Consider the following 20,753-nt stretch of genomic DNA (forward strand, 5'->3'; position numbering starts at 1 on the left):
AAGTGACTTTCTTAGGGTCACACAAGGAGCAGTGTGGGATTTGAACCCATAACCTCAGGATGCTGTGGCTCTAACCACTATAGCACACACTCCCCGCAGTAATTTTTTTTTAAAAAAGGGTAAAGCTCAAAGCAAAACTGTGGATCTAGCTGTTATGCAGTATGACTTATAAAATATTCCTTAACTACAGTATAGCAGCTTGAAACAACGGCACTATAACACTATTTAGGACAGTGGTCTCAAACTCGCGGCCCGGGGGCCACATGCGGCCCGCCAGGTTCTATTTTGAGGCCCTTGGTATGTTTATCATAATCACAAAAGTAAAATAAAACAGTTTCTTGATCATGTCTCTTTAGCTATAATTATAATATTATTATTATTACGACTTAGCCAAAAGGAAAGATTTATAAATATTGAATTTTACCTCATGCAAAATTGTCATTTCTTTAATAAGACGTTAACTATTTTTTTCTGAGGCCCTCCAAGTACCTACAGATCCAAAATGTGGCCCTGCAAAGGGTTTGAGTTTGAGACCACTGATTTAGGATGACAGAATAATTGAGACAGGCATCATAGCAGCTCCTACCATAAATCCATAAAAGAGAGCCATTGCTTGGATATTTTAGGAATGGCACAAGGGCAAAAAGATGAAAGTCCAAAACATGACAAGGTATTGATTCTTCCTTTCTGAGCCTTAACGTATTCAAGACATATAAGCTCTTAGCTTGGCAAAATACAGAGTAATGACTTTTCCTCCTATTTAAAATTTCAAGTTCATACTTCACCTTTCACTGCGATTACACAAAGCATAAAACAGGGAAATAATTTAAGGCTTGGCAGGATTCATAGGCTCTTTTTAAGTAAAGTATACTCAAGCTTGGAAGAACAATGTCCCAAAACAGCCTCAGTCAAGCAAAACACACGACTGGCTGGGTAACAGCCCATGCCAGGAATGAACATTTACTCGGCTCTTGCATGCCTACTGTAAATTTACTTGGGCGAGGGGAAAGGATTTAAAGGGTAAAGGGCTAATCAAAGCAGTTTACATATTTTATACAGGTACAATAAAACCTTGGTTTGCGAGCGTAATTCGTTCCAAAACCATGCTTGTAATCCAAAACACTCGTATATCAAAGCGAATTTCCCCATAAGAAATAATGGAAACTCCACAACCCAAAAACTTTAGTACAAAATACTGTATGTACTCATATTGCAAGACCTTGCTTGTTTAGAACAGTCACTACACTCCCGCAGTATCAGAGAGAGAGAGAGAAGCACCATCGGCTCAGTTGTTATGTGACGCGTGTATACTGTATGTGCTCGTATTGCAAGATATTGCTTGTATATCAAGTTAAAATTTAAAAAAAAAATGTTTGCTTGTCTAGCAAAACACTTGCATACCAAGTTACTTGCAATCCAAGGTTTTACTGTACTTATTTTGCACCTGGAGCAATAGAAGGTTAAGTGACTTGTGCAAAGTCTCAAGCAGCTGGAGCATGAATCAAACTCGGTTCCCCTAGTTCACAGACCATTGCGCTAGCCATTAGGCTACTCCTCCATGTGCTAGCAGAGTTTCTAGGTGCTATTCCGTAAAGGCGCAGGTAAAGCAGTACAGCTGCTTAAATGCAAGGGACATGCACATGGGTGGAGTTCACTGTTACAGACATAACTTACACAATAGTGTAAGGTAGGAATCTCCCCACCGCATTTACATGTCCACAGTTATACCAGGTCTATGGCTAGCTTAACTGCAAGCACATCCTCCTCTTACTACTTATAATTTCTGTAGCACTACTAAACATATGCAGCGCTGTACATATTATATGCAGGCACTTTCGCTGTCCCTAGTGGGCTCGCAATCTAAGTTTTTTTTTATGACCTGGGGTAACAGAGGTTTAAGTGACTTGCCCAAGGTCACAAGGAGAATCGAACCCAGTTCACCAGGATCTCAGCTCACAATACTATCCATTAGGCTACTTCTCCATTCCATAAATGTAGGGTGCACCGATACAGGTTAAGCTAGTATGCTACACACAATCTGGGCGCTCAGACGAAGAAAAAGCTCTAACCATGTGTACAAGGAGCGCCTGAATGGAGGCACCCAGTTCTATAATCACCTGCTTAATTATCAGACCATTTTAAATACAGTAAATTATCAAAATACATGGAGTAACACATACAGAGGAATTGTCCAGCAAGTTTCAAAAGATCACTTCTTTACAAAGAATAAATAAATAAATGCAGGTCATTAAACAGGCCATGCAATGAAGCCAGTACAAGAGCATCATGTCCTGATTAAATTCTACAATACGTAAATAGAGTGCAAATCTATTCTGACAGTACATCACGGGACGGGTTGAGGTGGAAGATGATATCTTTCTCCTGAAGGGACCCTCGACCACAAGAGGTCATCCGCTCAAACTCAGGGGAGGGAGGTTTCGTGGAGACACCAGGAAACACTTCTTCACGGAGAGAGTGATTGAGCACTGGAACAAGCTTCCAATGCAGGTGATCGAGGCACGCAGCGTCCCAGACTTCAAGAATAAATGGGATACCTATGTGGGATCCCTACGAGGGTCAGCCAAAGGATAGGATCACTAGGGTATAGAATTGAAAGAGCGGGTCAGTAGAATGGCAGTATTACAATTAGACTTAAAAGGGAGGGTCGATGGTGTGGGCAGACTTGATGGGCTATGGCCCTTATCTGCCGTCATCTTTCTATGTTTCTATGTTTCTACCACAGCAAAGTATAATTAGGCAAAAAATGTTAAAAGGTTTTATTACATATACCACCTGACCCCCAACAAGGTGATCTTGTCTTTGAAAGCTAGTCAAAAATGTCTTAAACTAGTCTAATTAAAAAGTTATTTTTTTTATTTCTATTAACCCCCCCCCTTTTCTTACAAAACCGCAAAAGTGTTTTTTAGCGCAGGCTGCGTGCTGAATGCTCTGCACTGCTCCCAACACTCATATGGTTCCTAGGAGCGTCGGGAGCAGTGCAGAGCATTCAACGCACTGGCCTGCGCTAAAAACTGCATTTGCGGTTTTGTAAAAAGGGGGGATTAAATAAACCAAAAAAGCAAATATTAGGTTATAGCTGATTTATCACACAAACATAAACCCTCCCTCTTCGAAACTGTGCCGCGCTGCTCCCGACGCTCATAGAGTTCCTATGAGTGTCAGGAGCAGCGCGGGCCATTCAGCGCAGTTCCCCGCGCTAGAAACTGCTAGCACAGTTTCATAGAAGAGGGGGAAAATTTATCTACTCTCCATTTACCTAGCTATACGAGTATATTACCAATACTACCAATCAAATGTTGTAGACCAGGGGTGTGAAAGTCCAAATCCAGTCGGGTTTTCAGGATTTCCCCCAATGAACATGCATGAGATCGATTTGCACACATTTCTTTCATTGTATGCTCATAGATCTCATGCATATTCATTGGGGAAATACTGAAAACCCGACTGGATTGCGGCCCTCGAGGAGGGACTTTCACACCCCTGTTGTGGACCAACATTTAAAATTTTAAAAAATTCTACTGAGAGAGAAAGAAAAGGGAAAGGGCATAAGATGGCAACAGAGCTAATTAGAACTGATGCAAATTTCTACCTAGGATGAAGCGGCCCCAGCCCCTAGAGCAGGGGTCTCAAAGTCCCTCCTTGAGGGCCGCAATCCAACTGGGTTTTCAGGATTTCCCCCATGAATATGCATGAGATCATGTGCATGCACTGCTTTCAATGCATATTCATTGGGGAAATCCTGAAAACCCGACTGGATTGTGGCCCTCAAGGAGGAACTTTGAGATCCCTGCCCTAGAGGAGTCGAGGCATAGGAACTGCAGCAGCGTCCGCAGGGCCAGGCACAAGAGCAAGGCCCTCCGCCAAAGAGATATGTAACACCTGTGCATGAGGTGCCCAGACTTGGGAATAGGCTGTATATCTTAGTGGCCTATCACGGCCAAGCGAGCAAGCCACTGCGGGAAAGAGGCCAACGTGTCAGCCACCCAATGCTGCAACAGAAGCTTTTTTGCCACCAAGACAGCCATGAGTGATTGGATGCCTAGTGAGTGCTTGTTGTGACTTGCGAATGGTTGACTGTGGATTGGTTGTGTCTGGCTGGGGCTTCCATATTACCTAAAATGTCAATTGTGCTAGGCATCCAACTGAGGGTTTCTTGTTCTCTGTCTTCTTGTTGGCATGTTTACTGCGATACCTGATTGTTTTGCCTTGTTTCTATTTGATTCCCTTTTGGTTGTATGTTCCCTTTTGCAATGTCCAGTCCTCTAACTTGTAATCCGCTTAGAACCGCAAGGCACAAGCGGAATAGAAATCACTAATGTAATGTAATGTAATGTAATTGCTAATAAATACACAGTAATTGAAAAAAAAAAAAAAAAAAGAACTGATGCAAATTTAAGATGTCTAATTAGAAAAAAAAAAAAAAATCAAAGCAAAGATTTATATAAATGACAATGCAAAAGACTCAATAAAGTCTGACACAGAATAAGAAAACAGAACCATTTAAAAAAACCTGTCAAGACCACAAAAGCAATTGGAGAAGTTAGCATGTGATTTCAGTGAAGAAGGGTACAACCCAAGAGGATGAGAGCAATGTAGGCCTGATTAGCATGGCCTTAAGTGTGCGTGCCCTTACCGCCTATAAAATGTTATCAGTAAGGGCTCACACAAGAACTTTGTTTAATGTCTGTGTGCTAACAGCAAGATTAGCACGTGGCAATGAATTACAAAAATGGGAAAGTCGGCATAAATGGCTCTGGCATAAGGGGCCTTAGCACACTGGAAAGCCATACGTAAGCAGCATGCTAAGGCCACTTTTGCTGCAGATTTACTAAAAGGGTCCCTAAATTAGGAGCAATGAGACTTGCCCAGACTCCACCCATATGAATGCCCAGCAGTATACGTTTAATGTGAGCAAGTGCAAAGTGATGCATGTGGGAAAGAGGATCCCAAACTATAGCTATGTGATACAGGGTTCCACAATAGGAGTCATTGTTCAGGAAAATGACCCTTGTGTCATCACTAAACCCCTCAGCTCAGTATGTGCCAGCAGCTAAGAAAACAAATAGAATGTTAGGAATTATCAGGAAAGGAATGTAAAACAAAGATGAGACTGTTATAATGCCCTTGTATCGTTCCATGATATGGCCACACCTTGAATGCGGTGTGCAACTCTAGCCACCACATCTCAAAAAAGATATAGCAGAATTAGAAAAGGTACAAAAATGATGCTAGGGATAGGACAGATAGGGAAAAATGCTTGAGTACCTGAATGTAAACCACTTAGACTATAAGTGATATATAAATGTTTAAATAAAAATAAAATAAAGGCGCAATAGATCATTTGTTATCTTTCTGTATTTGTAGTAAGCCTTTCTGGTATTAAACAGCAATCTGGCTTTATGAGCTCATTGTATTAAGGGGAAAAGGAAAGGGGACTTGTATACCACACCTTTTTGTCGCTTTGGCATTTCAAAGCGGTGGGCACTGCAGAATTAAGCGACTTGCCCGGGGTTACAGGGAGCAGCGCCGGGATTTGATCTCGCAACCTCTGGGTGTAGAGGCAGCAGCTCAACCAGTGCACCACAGTCCTTCCTGTGCTAAAATATGTACCGTATTTTCACCCATATACCGCGCACCCGTGTAAAACGCGCACGCGGGTATAGCGCACGGGGAACACAAATTTATGTAAAAAAAATTTAATATAGCATGCACACGCGTATACCGCGCATGCTAAAATCTCCTCCCGCCTATTCCGAACCAGCATCCTCCCCCCCGCTCGCTTACCCGAGAGAGCATTTTTTTTTTCATTCGAATCCGGCATTCCCCCTGCGAACCGGCATTCTCCCCCCCGCTCGCGTCACCCCCCTCCCCCGCGATCCTACATCCCCCCCAGCACCGCAAAACATCTCTTACTCGATTGGGCACCAGCACCGGCACCAGCACCAATGTACAGGATGTGCCAGTGCCAGTGCCCGAAGATCTTCCCTCGTTGGATTGGGCTGGGCTGGGCTGGGCGGTGCGGTGCGAGAGAGATCCTCCTTCTTCCTGCGCCGGGCTGGACTAGGCTTTGAGCTCGGATACACAGGATCTCGGAGAGAGCGAGACCAGAAGGTTTTGAGCATGCGCAAATGCTCAAAGCCTAGTCCAGCCCGGCGCAAGAAGAAGGAGGATCTCTCTCGCACCGCACCGCCCAGCCCAGCCCAATCCAACGAGGGAGGATCTTCGGGCACTGGCACTGGCACATCCTGTGCATTGGTGCTGGTGCCCAATCGGGTAAGAGATGTTTTGCGGTGCTGGGGGGGATGTAGGATCGCGGGGGAGTGGGGGTGACGCGAGCGGGGGGGGGGGGGAGGATGCCGGATCGGATTGAAAAAAAAAGTTGTAAAACTCGCTCACGCATATAACGCGTAAGGTTATGCACGGTTTGTAAAAATCGTGTATAACTCACACGTTATATGCGTGAAAATACGGTACTTAAGACCAAGGACTATAAAGCATTTGATATGTTGCTTGCTACTTGCTATAAAAGTGCATCTTACTTTTTGCAATTGGAAAAATATACCATTGATCAATGAGACAAAGTGGTGAAATATCATCTGTGATAAGCACAGATATGAACTACTGACAGCTGAAAATGTGATCGAGTTCCTACATCCAAAGTAAATAGTTCATTAGTTAGGTATACAGGAGAGCTGGCGAGCACACTGCTTGAACTGACAGCCTATATAACCTATTGTGCATTACGTTATATTTTCCATAAATTTATTCAAACTAGAAACAACCATCAAAAAGGAAGTGCAACAGCATCTAAGGAAAAAGCTACAACCTGGGTGAATCTTCATAAAGGTTATTAATAAATCTAAATAAATAACAGATAAAAGAGATTTAAGATGAGTAATGAACAAACAAATCAAGCAGGTCAATATCCAGCCTACAAGCAGATAGCTTTTTCTTTTTTTCTCTCTCTCTTTCAAGAGTCAGCTACCGCAGGTTTTGGTTTTTTTTTTTTTTATAGTTGAATATTCAATACTAGGCTGTACTCAGAAACCACTGTTAAATGCACAGAACATGAATTTTATTTCCATAATAAGACTGGGTCTTTCTTATAGATTTTTGGAAATCTATATGGTGTTCCAGTTTCAAGTTTCATTAATTTTAATATACCGACCATCGACGTGCACCTGGCCGGTTTACAATGCTAAAAATGAAAGGTTAAAATAAATTTTTTGGGTGGAGGGGGAGGGAAATGTGAACATTAAATAGACAAATTACAAATACGAATATGAGCTTGAGGGGAAGTTAATAATTACACCATTAAAAACAAATTAATTAAAAGGAAGCGGGGGGAAGGATAAAACACCAGGAATGGTGATCGCTTCTTAAAAGCGGTTCGTGTTTTTATTTTGTAGAAATTTGTTAAAGTATACGTGCATCAACATGACATCATTAGTAAATGAAAACTGTTTAAATATGATATCATTTAGCCCTATATTTATGTATAGCTTCTAAGAGAAGTTGATGCTGGGGCTGGGGCCAGGGCAGGGGCGGGCGATGACATCACAGGCTATGCATACACAGAAGGCCCGAACAGAGGGTATGCAAGCAATATCTTGTGATCTTCTCTGACAATATCTAAGACCAAAAGATCTGTCATCATGCTTTCCCAGGCCTCCAGAAAGTCTAAGAGCCGACCTCCAATTTTCTCAAGGGTGGCTGGAGGCCTGGCATAATTGTGACTTCTTGGCTGCCGTTGTGGTCCGGAAACCTGTATTTTGGATTTTCCGGCTTCCAGAATATCTCTGTCTGGAATCTTGATAGGTTCTCCAAGACGAGCCTCCTGAGACTTAATGGTGAAAACATTGGGACCCCCAAAAGGAGCTCCAGTTTTGGCTTCTAGCTACTCGAGGTCTGCTGCCCGGTAAGACTTGCAAACTAGCCATAAGATCATCCAGGCCTTTGCCAAAAAGCATCTGTCTCTTGAAGGGGAGCTTGCTAAGTGTAACCTTGGAGATTAAATCACCTGCCCATTGTCTGATCCACATCATTCATTGTCAGAGATGGAATTAAGCAGAGACTCTCACAATGATTCTAATTACATCTAAAAAGTGCATCAGCTGCATAGTCCACCCCTGCCAGCACAAGCTAAAGTAATTACTCAGCCGCAGTCATGTACAGGGCTCGCAGCCATGAATGGCAGGCACATGCTACGAAAGAAGCAGTTGGCACCATCTTCACTCCTAGGGCCAGGGCCTCAAACTGCCTCCTGAAGACCTTATCCACTCTATGATCCTGTGTATCCTTCAACATGACTCCGCCCTCACTGGGTAAGGACAGGCGTTTAGTCACCAGGGCATCAGGGAGACTACCTTTAGTATAGCAAAACATTTGCTCTAACTCTTGATCCATAGGATACAGCCTAGTCATGGCTTTTGTCCCTTTGAGGGAGCCTTCCAGAACCTCCCAGGGTTCTGTAACCAGGAGTTTCATGGCTAGGTGCCACGGAAGAAATGTGGGCTGAGATCGGACACCACTCAAAAGATGACTGGAGCTGAGACGGATCAATCTTGAGCTCATGAAGAGACACAGTAATAATGTCTGGCAGGGCCAAATACTTGAACAGCCACCGTTTGGAGGGATCCTCTGCCAGGTCCACAGCTGGGACTCCATCCTAACCCTCAACATAGGTGGCAAAATCTCCCATCAGGGAAGCCTCACTTTGAGATAGTAAGGGGTTCAAAACTGAACTTTTATCCCCTAAATCCCTCTCTGACAGAGTCAGGGAGGAGCTCTGCTCTCACAGAAGCGCCCTGAAGATTCTTAGAAGCGCATGCACCGAGGGTTGCTCTTCAGTGGACCTAAATTGTCTATTTTGGCTGTGCGCATATGCCTACAAGAGCAGATTAATGAACTCTGTGTTTAAAACCTTAGCAGGCAACTCTCCTTCCCCTTTAAAAGAGACGCCTCTTCTTTGGCTGTGGAGCCTCTGTTCCATTTCAGCATGCCATGCTGCTGTTCCGGGGTTCCTGGGGACATTTTTTCTCTCCTAACAGGCTCAAAAGTCATATGCCATGCCCCGGAGGCCACGCAAGAGGTAAATTTGAAGTTCCTGCCTCCCTGTTTCGCTCAACACGGCACGTGGCACAAGGGTGCTCTTCCGCTGCCCATCCTTCGCTAACAAGGCATGATATAGAGGTTTTAGAGTCAGAAAACTCCTTCCCTGGCATTTTGGAAGCAAAACAAGGTGTTTTGAAGAAGTGTGAGAACTTAGGGAAAAAAAAGTCTGGAAAATCCAAGATGGCCAACACTGGTGAATTTTAGTGCTAAAAATAGCTTAAAATCACCTCAGGGCTGACCAAAAATCTCAAAAAAACAGGCTGTCACAGCATTATTCACTGATCATGTATTGGGGAAACGGTGCTGCTGCTGCCTGCTTCAGCTCCTCTCTGGTGTAGCTGTTGATAAGGCCCTCTGCCTCCAGTCACACAGCCACTTCGCTGGAATCTTCAGGCTGCCAGCTGGACCTCCATGGACCAACCCTCAAGCCCCCAGATCTCTCATGAAAAAAGGAGAGGGAGGGGTAGGAGACAAAACACAGCCAACACCATGAGCACCCCAAAGGAACATTATTAGCCTAAACAGGGGCAAGCAAAAACCAGGGGAACGGATCCTGAGCTCCACTAATCTTTAGCAGGCTGGCTGGCTGAAACAGGTCCCCGAAGGATACACCTGCCAGCGGCATTTTAAAAATCTGATCCTTTCCACGCAGGCAGATTATACCCTTATTAAAAGGAATCTCTGATTTCATGAAAAAGACCGCAACTAGAGTGAAAAACCACAAAACTATCGCAAAATAGAAAAGAAATAAACCGAGCAAATCAGAAGACACCTTCCATGCTTACTCAGAGAGGGAGAAAGTGAAGGGGCAGCAGACTCCTGGGAGAACGAGGAGGTTTCAAAAGTTGTGTTTGGAAGAGTTCTGACAGTCTCAGCTTCCCTTTCTGGTGGGCAAATTTATGCTCTATGTATAAGTGTGAAAAGATGAATGCAGAATTATTAGGGAAGAATAAGGTAGTGTGGGGCCCGTTAGCAGCTTTTGTTGCATCTATTTAAGTTATATCTCTTTTCAAGTTAAGTTAGGTTTGGTTCCATACACATCAGGGGAAGGAGGGGGTATTTCATAGCAATGTATTGGAATATGTCTATATTTCAGGTTTGTAAAGGGTTGGGGGGATAATGATGATCTTTTAAAATTTGTTGTTCAAAGGTGTGTTTTTATGGTTGATATCTTTCAAATGTATACATTTGTATTGCACTGTTCATATTGGAAAATAATAAAAATTTACAAAAAAAAAAAAAGTTGTTTTGACATCTTTCTACAGTATGCTCACAAGAATGGACAGAGTACCCTAAGGTTCAGCATACCATTCCTATTGTACTGGAATGCATTTTAAATAAACTGCAAACTGTAAATTCCTACGTTTAAACAATTAAGTTAAAATCACTGTGGCATCTCAAAAACTTCAACAATATGAAGAAAATAAAAATTAACGATATGATAGTAATAATTAAATCTACTGCGGAGATTGTAATTACACTGGCGTTTCTTTTAGAAAATCTGTCTGCCACACGAGACAGGACAAAGAAAACCAGAGGACCAAGTTACGCACACTAGAGAATGACACTGGGTTACAATGGCCTACGGTTAACCATGGGGAGGGGGGTTAGGGACACAGCCCACGGGATGGGGACAGAGCCACCAGGGACAAACCTTGCCCTGTGTCATTCTCTAAAAGCTGACTGGTATTAAGCTGCTTTTGGATTTAAATCAGGGGTGTCCAACCTTTTGGCTTCCCTGGGCCGCATTGGCTGAAAAAAATGTTTCTGGGGCCGCACAAATGCGCAAACGCTACAGCAAGACAGAGGAGGGAGCCAGCAAGACGGTAAACACTCAGGGGCAGCAGAGGAAAACACTGCATCGCCCTCGACCAGGGCCGCACAAAATACTTCACTGGGACGCATGTGGCCCTCGGGCCACAGGTTGGACACCCCTGATTTAAATGAACTACTATTAAATGACATCATTTGTGTCTTGTCGGCCTTCGATGTTGCTGATCAGCCTCCTACTTTCTGCAAGTCCTTCCATCATGTGCCCAGCTGCTCAAGTACCTTACTGTTACTTCAACAGATTCATCCATCATTGCTGGCATCAAGGAGCATTTCCAGGATTTAATAGAAACTTAGGGCCTCTTCTATTAAACTGCACTAGCAGTTTCTAGCGTGGGAAGCTGCGCCGAATGGCCCGTGCTGCTCCCGATGCTCATAGAGTTCCTATGAGCGTCGGGAGCAGCACAGGCCATTAAGCGCGGCTCTTTGCGCTAAAAACTGCTAGCGCCGTTTAACAGAAGAGGGGGTTATTTTCCTGTTCATCTTCTACACAGTTTAGGCTCTCTTCTATGTCCATATCTGATAATCCAATTACCTTCCCAAATGATTTTAAAAAATTAGGCACATGAATCTTTGGCAAGGCTGCATGAAAACCAGATCGAAAATAAAGGCTCTATTTATGATTTATAAACAATTATACAAAAATTTTTTTAAAAAAAAGGTATGGTACCTGTGTAGGTTGCTGATATCTTTTACCTCTCATTAAATTGGTGAGTCTGATCATCAGAGAGATCCCCGAGTCTGTGGTTATATTATATCATTGAGATCTCTATATTAGAGAATGACACGGTGAAAAAATTGGTCCCCGTCACCGCCCCGTCCCCGTCTCACCATCCCCGTCCCCGCCCCGTCCCCGTCTCACCATCCCCGTCACCGCCCCGTCCCCGTCTCACCATCCTCTTCACCGCCCCGTCACCGCCACTGCCACCCCATTCACCGCCCCGTCACCGCCACTGCAATCCCATTCACTTTTCTTTATTTACGTATAAAGGAAACATTCTTTAAAACTTTAAAACTTAGTTAAATATTAGTTAATAACTATACAAAAACAAAACACGCAGAGAAAAAATTAATTAATATAAATTCCCTGACTTCCCTGCACTGTCCCCCCTGTAAGGTCTGTCCCCATCCTGAAAGCCTGATGCCCCCCCCCCCGACGTCCGATACATCCCTCCCCCCGAAGGACCGCCGACTCCCCAACAATATCGGGCCAGGAGGGAGCCCAAATCCTCCTGGCCACGGCGACCCCCTAACCCCACCCCGCACTACATTACGGGCAGGAGGGATCCCAGGCCCTCCTGCCCTCGACGCAAACCCCCCTCCCCCCAACGACCGCCCCCCCCAGCCGACCCGCGACCCCCCTGGCGACCCCCACGACCCCCCCACCCCCCTTCCCCGTACCTTTGGTAGTTGGCCGGACAGACGGGAGCCAAAACCGCCTGTCCGGCAGGCAGCCAACGAAGGAATGAGGCCGGATTGGCCCATCCATCCTAAAGCTCCGCCTACTGGTGGGGCCTAAGGCGCGTGGGCCAATCAGAATAGGCCCTGGAGCCTTAGGTCCCACCTGGGGGCGCGGCCTGAGGCACATGGTCGGGTTGGGCCCATGTGCCTCAGGCCGCGCCCCCAGGTGGGACCTAAGGCTCCAGGGCCTATTCTGATTGGCCCACGCGCCTTAGGCCCCACCAGTAGGCGGAGCTTTAGGATGGATGGGCCAATCCGGCCTCATTCCTTCGTTGGCTGCCTGCCGGACAGGCGGGTTTGGCTCCCGTCTGTCCGGCCAACTACCAAAGGTACGGGGAAGGGGGGTGGGGGGATCGTGGGGGTCGCCAGGGGGATCGCGGGTCGGCTGGGGGGGCGGTCGGAGGTTCTCGGGGGGGGCGGGTCGTTGGGGGGGAGGGGGGTTTGCGTCGAGGGCAGGAGGGCCTGGGATCCCTCCTGCCCGTAATGTAGTGCGGGGTGGGGTTAGGGGGTCGCCGTGGCCAGGAGGGTTTGGGCTCCCTTCTGGCCCGATATTGTCGGGAAGTCGGCGGTCCTTCGGGGTGGGGGTGCGAGTGGTCCTGCCGGGGGGGGGATGTATCGGACGTCGGGGAGTCGGCCGGGCAAGAGGGCTTGGGCTCCCTCTTGCTCCGATCGCAGGTGCGGGTGGGAGCGCGTGCGAGCGGGTCGTTCGGGGTGGGGGTGCGAGCGGTCCTGCTGGGGGGGTGAATCGGGCGTCGGGCGGTAAATAGCGGTTCCTAGAAGGGGGTACATTGGCCCGCGGGGACAAACCTGTTCACCGTTTCCGCGGTCGGTGAATGGCCTTGTCCCCGTCACCGCAGCGACTGCTAGTTTTCTTCCCCGTTTTCGGCGGTGACCCGCGGCTTAAATGCGGTGGCCGCGGGTAAACCGTCACCGTGTCATTCTCTACTCTATATCCTATTTGTTGGATTAGTACATATTCATCTGTCGTTTTTATTAGCACCACAAATGAGTTTCAGTGTTAAAATGAGCCCAGCCACAGCCATTTTAACATGACCCTCTTTTCCTCCAAAAAGCTCGCAATATCATTAGAGAATCCAGCATTAGAATCAGTTTCTACAGCAGTAGAAAGCTGGCCATAGGATTATCTATCTACTGGTTCTTTTTAGCTCATATGCCCTTAAATGTTCTAGTTCAGTGTTCTTCAACCTTTTCACACCTATGGACCGGCGGAAATAAAATAATTATTTTATGGACCGGCACTTGAAGAACACTGGGCTAAGTTGTGGGCCAGACCCCACCCATTTCCACCCCAGACCCCGCCCCCATAATAGTACTAATTGTAACACCATTTTTCCCATTCATTTTTCATATATACACACACACAATATAATCATATTAACAACACATAACTTTACATATAGGATCAAGTAATTTTACATATAGGATCAAGTAATTTTACATATAGGATCAAGTAATGGGGAAATTACAGGAAGAAATACAATTAAATATAAAAGAAACAATTATGGATAATAACACATTAGGAAAAGGGTTTGTTTGTAAATATTAGTATTTTTAGTTTTTGGTCCTGCATTTGCTTGGGGTTATCTGTTTTCTGGTAGGAATGAATATTGAAAAGCATAGTGTGCTTTGTGTAGTTTAATTTTGTAGTTAACCATTATGATTAGTCATGTTATATTATGTTAGGTATTTTTATGATATTTTAATTTGTTTAGTAATAATTTTGTTAGTCATGTATGTTTCCCCTAACTTTGTAATTTTTAGCTGTACATTGCTTAGAATTTCGAATAGGCGATTAATCAAATATTATAATAAACTTGGAAACTTAGAAGATGCAAGAATCTGCATGCAGTACAACCCCAGAGAAAAAGAAACCAATGCATTTCTTCCAGAACAGACAGCAGATGTAAATCAATCACTAAATTAAAAAATAAAATCATTCCCCCTATCGTTGTTGTCTCCCTCCCTCCATGCTGTGCCGGCCTCCTCTTCCTGAGTGCTGCAGTCCCAGCCTCGTATGTCCCATGCCATCCCTCTGACATTGCTTTGTGCACTGTAGCACTCAGGAAGAGGGAGCCGGCCTGAAGACAATGCCACCTAGATCGCGCCGTGGACTGGCGGCTGAAGAACACTATCTTGGGCCCGATGCACGTGCTGGCCCTGAGGACCGGCAGGAAACTTCTGCAGACCGGCACCGGGTCCACGGACCAGCAGTTTAAGAACACTGTTCTAGTTGGATACTCAATCTTATCGTTTTGTACTTCAACTTTCAATATTTTTTTTGAGTCTAAGGTTTGAAAAATTGATACCTAAGATAGTAAATAATCCCATGTACACGTATTTTTCTTAACTAAACTAGCATCTGCTGTAAAGCATTTAGCATTGCTTTTATAAAGTTAGAAAATATGTCAAGATTTCCAGACACCACAATGGGCAAAAGGAACAAAACATCTCAAAACGTCCTAATAAATCTGATCTGGAAACACACCAGGTAATTTCCAGCCTTGTTTGTCTCTTACATCAATTCAATGAATCAAATGCAGTTCCACAGCAGGAAATTCACCGGCTCTCCATGGTTCACAGTAAAATGCATTTTGCCACACTGAAAAGTCTGCCGTGAATTTTACTTCCCAGTGAGCTGTCACAAGATTCAATGGCAACTTTGCCATATTAAAGGAAAATGTAAGATTGGCAGACGGTGTGGTGATTCATTAACCCCTCTCCCCCCCTTTTTACGAAGCCACATTAGGCTTATCGCTGGCCACAGCGGTATTAGCTCCAACATGGCTTCAGAAAAGGTGGCTTAAATTAGTTCACAATAATATTTAGTAAAGTTTGCACATCTTTAAGGAGCTGAAATACTCTTTTTATACCTCAGCAACATCTTACAGACTGTCTTTGTTTTTATTATTACTGAATTTATCCATCACTTATTCCAGTTTATCTCCCTTGCTCTGCAACAATAACAAAACAGTTACAAACACTTCAAAACACACCACTGAGACTCATCTACTCATTGAGGAAGCACGACCACATTATAGAGACCTACCTCAACTCACACTGGCTTCCAATTCCAGCAAGAATACTATTTAAATTCTATTGTCTACTTTAAAGGGAGACAGCCCAACCGACCTGAACAACCGCCTCATCTAAACCACCTCAGCCAGGCATAGGAAAACTCACACCCCATTCACACACCCTCCAATCAAAGAAGTTAAACGGAAAAAAACTATATGATGGCCTCCTAGCCACTCAAGCAACAAAACTAGGCAACCAAATCTCCAATCTACTGATAGCGACCCCAGACTACAAAACATTCCAGAAAAGAAATAAAGACTATACTTTTCAAGAAATCCCTGAAAAAGACACCACCACGAGTTTCCTTCTTTCACCCACTAACTCTCCGACCCCCTGAAACAATCTGCTCTACTTTATCTTCCCAGAGAATAACCAGATATCTTTTTGTAATCCACCTTCTATAACTCTTTTGTAATCTGTCTTGAACCGCAAGGTAATGGCGGAATAGAAATCCCTAACGTAATTTTTTTTTTTCTTTATTTATCATTTTAAGATTTTTAACAAAATCAAACATTTTGTACAGAAAGATTGTCAGATCAAACACAAAATAAAAAGAAATACATTTACAAGCTATTGAAAAAGTTCTAATCATACAATCTCAAGTCCTCAATAATGTGATCCAAGATATAAATGAGTGAACTTTAAAGAAATCAATTAATAAATTCTATACAAGAAAAAAGGTATCGAATGACTGGATTGAGGAGTTTATTCTATTTATCAAGTCCAATTGTTGTCACTATTATATTGCTGTTGTTGTTGTTCCTTCTTTTTCCAAACGTTTCAGCGTCAAAAAAGCTGTAAGTTGAGCTGGTTCAAAGAACACATATTTATTATCTCAATACCTTATTATACATTTACATGGGAAACATAAAAAGAAAATACCACCCAGCTGTGTAACTCCTGCTTTCATCAGAAGAAATTGACGCCTACGGTTCTGATTTTCTCTACTAACATCAGGGAACATTTGAATTTTCAAACCCAGGAATTCTTTATTCTTGTTCTTAAAGAACATTTTTAAAATCCAATCCTTATCTGGCAACAAAGCCACAGATAATAAAAGAGTTGCTGGTTTAGCCAAATCATCCCTAACGTAATTTAATGTAATGTAATGTAACATCAACACAGAATAGAAAATGACTTTCAGTGATAGCCTACCATTCTGCGTGAGTTTAGTTGAACAAACAAGAGTAGAAATCTGGAAAGAATCTTTACTGATGGTGCAGCTACCAAGGTTCTGCATGCTCTTTCCAGTTGCAGAATGACCTTTCTCTTCCAGTTCTATTTTTGTGGATGGTAGACTCAAATACGTTGACGCATCTTCAAGTTTCTTTGCTTCTGCCTATTGTAGAATGCATTTCAGGAAAGAAAAAAAATATATATATATCACATCATTAAAAAAGATAAGCATACTGTAGATATGTCAACAGAATACAATACATAGTTAATCAAGTTTCACGTTTATTATTTGATAGCCCACAAATCAAATCATATCTAAGCGGCTTATAATACAAATTAATATAAAAGAAAAAAAGAAATCTAATAAAAACATGCCATAAAACATAAGAGAAAACGGGGAAGAATGTCAATTTGAGATAGACAAGAACAAGGGAAGACGGATAACACAGGAGGCTAGGTCTATATATTCCAACTGGTGTGTTCTGGAGTACTAATAAAATTATAAAATGCTTATGAATAAGCATCAATGGCTAAAAATGTTTTTAAGATCTTTTTTGAAGATATAAGTGCAGCTTGTAATCTAAGATTATTGGGAAGCAAATTCCATAGTGGTGGTCCCTGAACAGAAAAAAATGGAACTACGAAAGGAATCTAAAAAGATCTTTCTAAATGTAGGAATTAGAGAATGACACAGGGACAGATTTTTTTCAAGTCCCTGCAGAAACTCAATTTCCCCCTCCCGTCCCCACAAGTTATGTCGCTGTCCCTGCCCCATTCCTGTAAGCTCTGCCTTAACCGCACAAGCCTTGGACATTTATGATTTTAAAGTGTTTGAGGCTTGTGCAGATGAGGACAGAGCTTGCAGGAATGGGGAAGGGACAGGAAAAGAATTTGCCGGGATGGGATAACTAGGTCCCGTGGGGAACGGGGAAAAATCTGTCCCCCGTGTCATTCTCTAGTAGGATCAAATGATTCTGATTAAGAGATCTAAGTATTCGAGAAGGGGTGTAGGGTGTCAAAAATTAGCTAAGAAAAAGAGGGACATCTGAGGACTGAAGTTTAAAAACTAATAAAAGGATTTTATAAGTAATACGATATGATAGGTAGCCAATAAGCTGATTTAAGTAACTGGGTAACATGATCATATTTTTTATGACCGGTTATAAGTTTTATGGCAGTATTTTGAATTAGTTATAAGCATTTAAGTCATAAGGTAAAACAAAGTAATCATCAAAGTTGTTATCTATAATAATGTCAAATGTGGGGAAGAGGGAGGATGATGCAGAAAGGGATAGGTTGTTTTTTTTGTTGTTTGGAACATAAAAATAGCCTTACTGGGTCAGACCAATGGTCCATCAAGCCTAGTAGCCCATTCTCACGGTGGCCAATCGAGGTCTCTAGTACCTGGCCAAAACCCAAGAGTAGCATAATTCCATGCTACCGATCCAGGGCAAGCAGAGGCTTCCCCCATGTCTTAATAACAGGCTAAGGACTTTTCCTCCAGGAATTTGTCCAAACCTTTCTTAAAACCAGCTACGCTAACCACTTTTACCACAACCTCTGGCAACACGTTCCAGAGCTTAACTATTCTCTGAGTGAAAAAATATTTCCTCCGACTGGTTTTAAAAGTATTTTCCTGCAGTTTCATCGAGTGTCCCCTAGTCTTTGTAATTTTTGACAGAGTGAAAAATTGATCCACTTGTACCCGTTCTACTCCACTCAGGATTTTGTAGACTTCAATCATATCTCCCCCTCCCTGCTTCTGTTTTTATTAACTTGTTAGCAGTGTATTGCTTGCTCAGACTTCATCTTTAAAATAAACCTTGCCAACTACCCTGCTTTTCAGTTCCCACAGAAGATTCAGTTTTAAGAAGTTCAAACACACAAAGCCATACCTATAAGAATGGCCCGTACTTTACAAAAGATCAGGAACAATGCCTCCGTCCTGAAGGACCACTTAGCCAACCTGATTTTCAAGATAACCACCACACATAAGTAGGAAAACTTGCATATGGTTCGATATTATACTGTGGATGTTCTGGAAACCCGATTGACAGGTAGGTCTTCAAGGATCAGATAGTCAACCATTGCACAGACTATGAATTTGAGTGTAAAACATGATCTGGGGTGATGTAACCAAAGGCACAGTGGCCTAATGTCTTGTTAGAGCAGGGGTGCCCACACTTTTTCGGTTGCGAGCTACTTTTAAAATGACCAAGTCAAAATGATCTACCAACAATAAAATTTTAAAAAACACATACGCAGAAAAAATGTTAATTATAATTTATATTCGGGGTTTTTTTCAAAGAGGTCAAGGCAGATGACTTTAAAATATGCAATGTCACCTCAGTAACAACTATGCAAAATTAGACAAATATGCCCCCTCTCCTTTTACTAAACTGCAACAGCGGTTTTTATTTATTTGTTTAGCCCGTCCTCCCAAAGGAGCCCAAAATGGGTTACAGAGGTACATTCACAGTATAGAAGGGCAAAATTATTGAAAGACATTTTTGGCAGACATAGCTTAGAAGAATTTGTGGCATTCATAGAAGATATTACATGGCCTAGTATAGATTTAGGACAGCATTCACTGTACTAACATAACATAATTGTACTAAAGTTTTAGTGTTCTAAGCAAGTACATAATTTGTGGTTGGCAGTTAAGGTCCCATGAGTAGCGTCGGTCATTATGGAGCTCGTAAGTAGCGTTGGACATTAAGGAGCTGGATTTGTCACGGCCTTTCTGAAGTTTCATAGATTGTCTAGCGATCTAATGGATATGGGGATGATGTGCCAAAATCTGGGTATAAACTGTGAATAAGAGCATTTGCAGGCTCTTTCAGTTTTGAGTGAATGACCAGGTGGTAGTGTGAGCCATCTCTCTGATTGAGATCTCAGTGCTCTGTTTGGGACTTAAATTTGTAGTTTTGATGTCATGTAGTTTGGTGTCAGATTGTGGAAGGTCTTGAAGGCTAGGACAAAGGCTTTAATGGCACAGGGGCTGCGATGAATGCCCCGCGCTGTTTCCAACGCTCATAGGCTCCCTGCACCAAAAACCGCTATTATGGTTTAGTAAAAGGGGGCCATAGTGCAAAATATAGACAGCAGATATAAATTCTCAAAACTGACACATTTTGATCACTAAATTGAAAATAAAATCATTTTTCTTACCTTTGTTGTCTGGTGATTTCATGAGTCTCTGGTTGCACTTCCTTCTGACTGTGCATCCAATATTTCTTCTCTTCTTTCTGCCTCCCACATGCTTCCTCTCCTCCAGACCTCATTCCATTCCCCAAACATCTCTCTCTGTCCCTCCATGAGACCAACTTTTTCTTCTTCTCTTCGTGCCTGCCCCCTGCCACCCGACCCACTCCATTCCCTCCCCCAACTTTTTCTTCCTGTTTCCCTGCCCCTTCTTTCTTTGTCTTTGTCTCTCTCTCTCTCTGCCCCCCCTTTCTTTCTTTCTTTCTCTCTCCCTGCCCCCCCAGCCACATCCACCATTGTCAAATGCCTCCAGCAAACAGTTCCTCCTGTCTGTTCTTACTCTTATTTATTTATTTTAAAAATGTATATACCGTTTAAACCTAAATGGTTTACATATCGTTACATATATAATTCAGTAAAACAAATAAAATCAAACAAGCATTAACATATACTCATCAGAAAATCGTGTAAAGTGCCCATCAAAAGAACAATTGCAAAGATCAGTTCCTAGAAAAATGCATTAACAAATAACTGTTTTTAATAGTTTTCAGAAATTACCCTTGTCATAACATTTTCGTAACTGACAGACAAGTGAGTTCCACAGTTTGATCCCCCCACACACAGCAAAAGACCATTTTACTGGTCTCAGCATATTTTGGATTAGCATTTGTTTTTAATAACCCTGAAATTCTCAGAACGCAGAGACCTAGATGGTAAATAGTTTGACATCTCACTTTTAAACAATTCAGATATGGTTCCATACAAGAATCGATGGCAAATTATTATTGCTTTATATTAAGATCTAAAAACAACAGGCAGCCAGTGCAATTGTTGAAGATAGGGCGAGATGT

The 20,753-nt window shown here is 43.0% G+C and overlaps 1 protein-coding gene across 2 annotated transcripts in view; it reads right to left on the reverse strand.

The window, feature by feature from the left end:
- The window catches only part of DOCK1 (dedicator of cytokinesis 1), a 926,077-nt gene that overhangs the window by 717,381 nt on the left and 187,943 nt on the right, over positions 1-20,753 (reverse strand). For both annotated transcript variants that reach the window (XM_033940914.1, XM_033940915.1), the window contains exon 18: positions 16,678-16,861. In XM_033940914.1, the coding sequence (XP_033796805.1) occupies positions 16,678-16,861 (184 nt within the window). The remainder of the gene's footprint in view (positions 1-16,677; positions 16,862-20,753) is intronic.

The sequence above is a fragment of the Geotrypetes seraphini genome, chromosome 4 (assembly GCF_902459505.1).
Source record: "Geotrypetes seraphini chromosome 4, aGeoSer1.1, whole genome shotgun sequence".
NCBI classification, from domain to species: domain Eukaryota; kingdom Metazoa; phylum Chordata; class Amphibia; order Gymnophiona; family Dermophiidae; genus Geotrypetes; species Geotrypetes seraphini.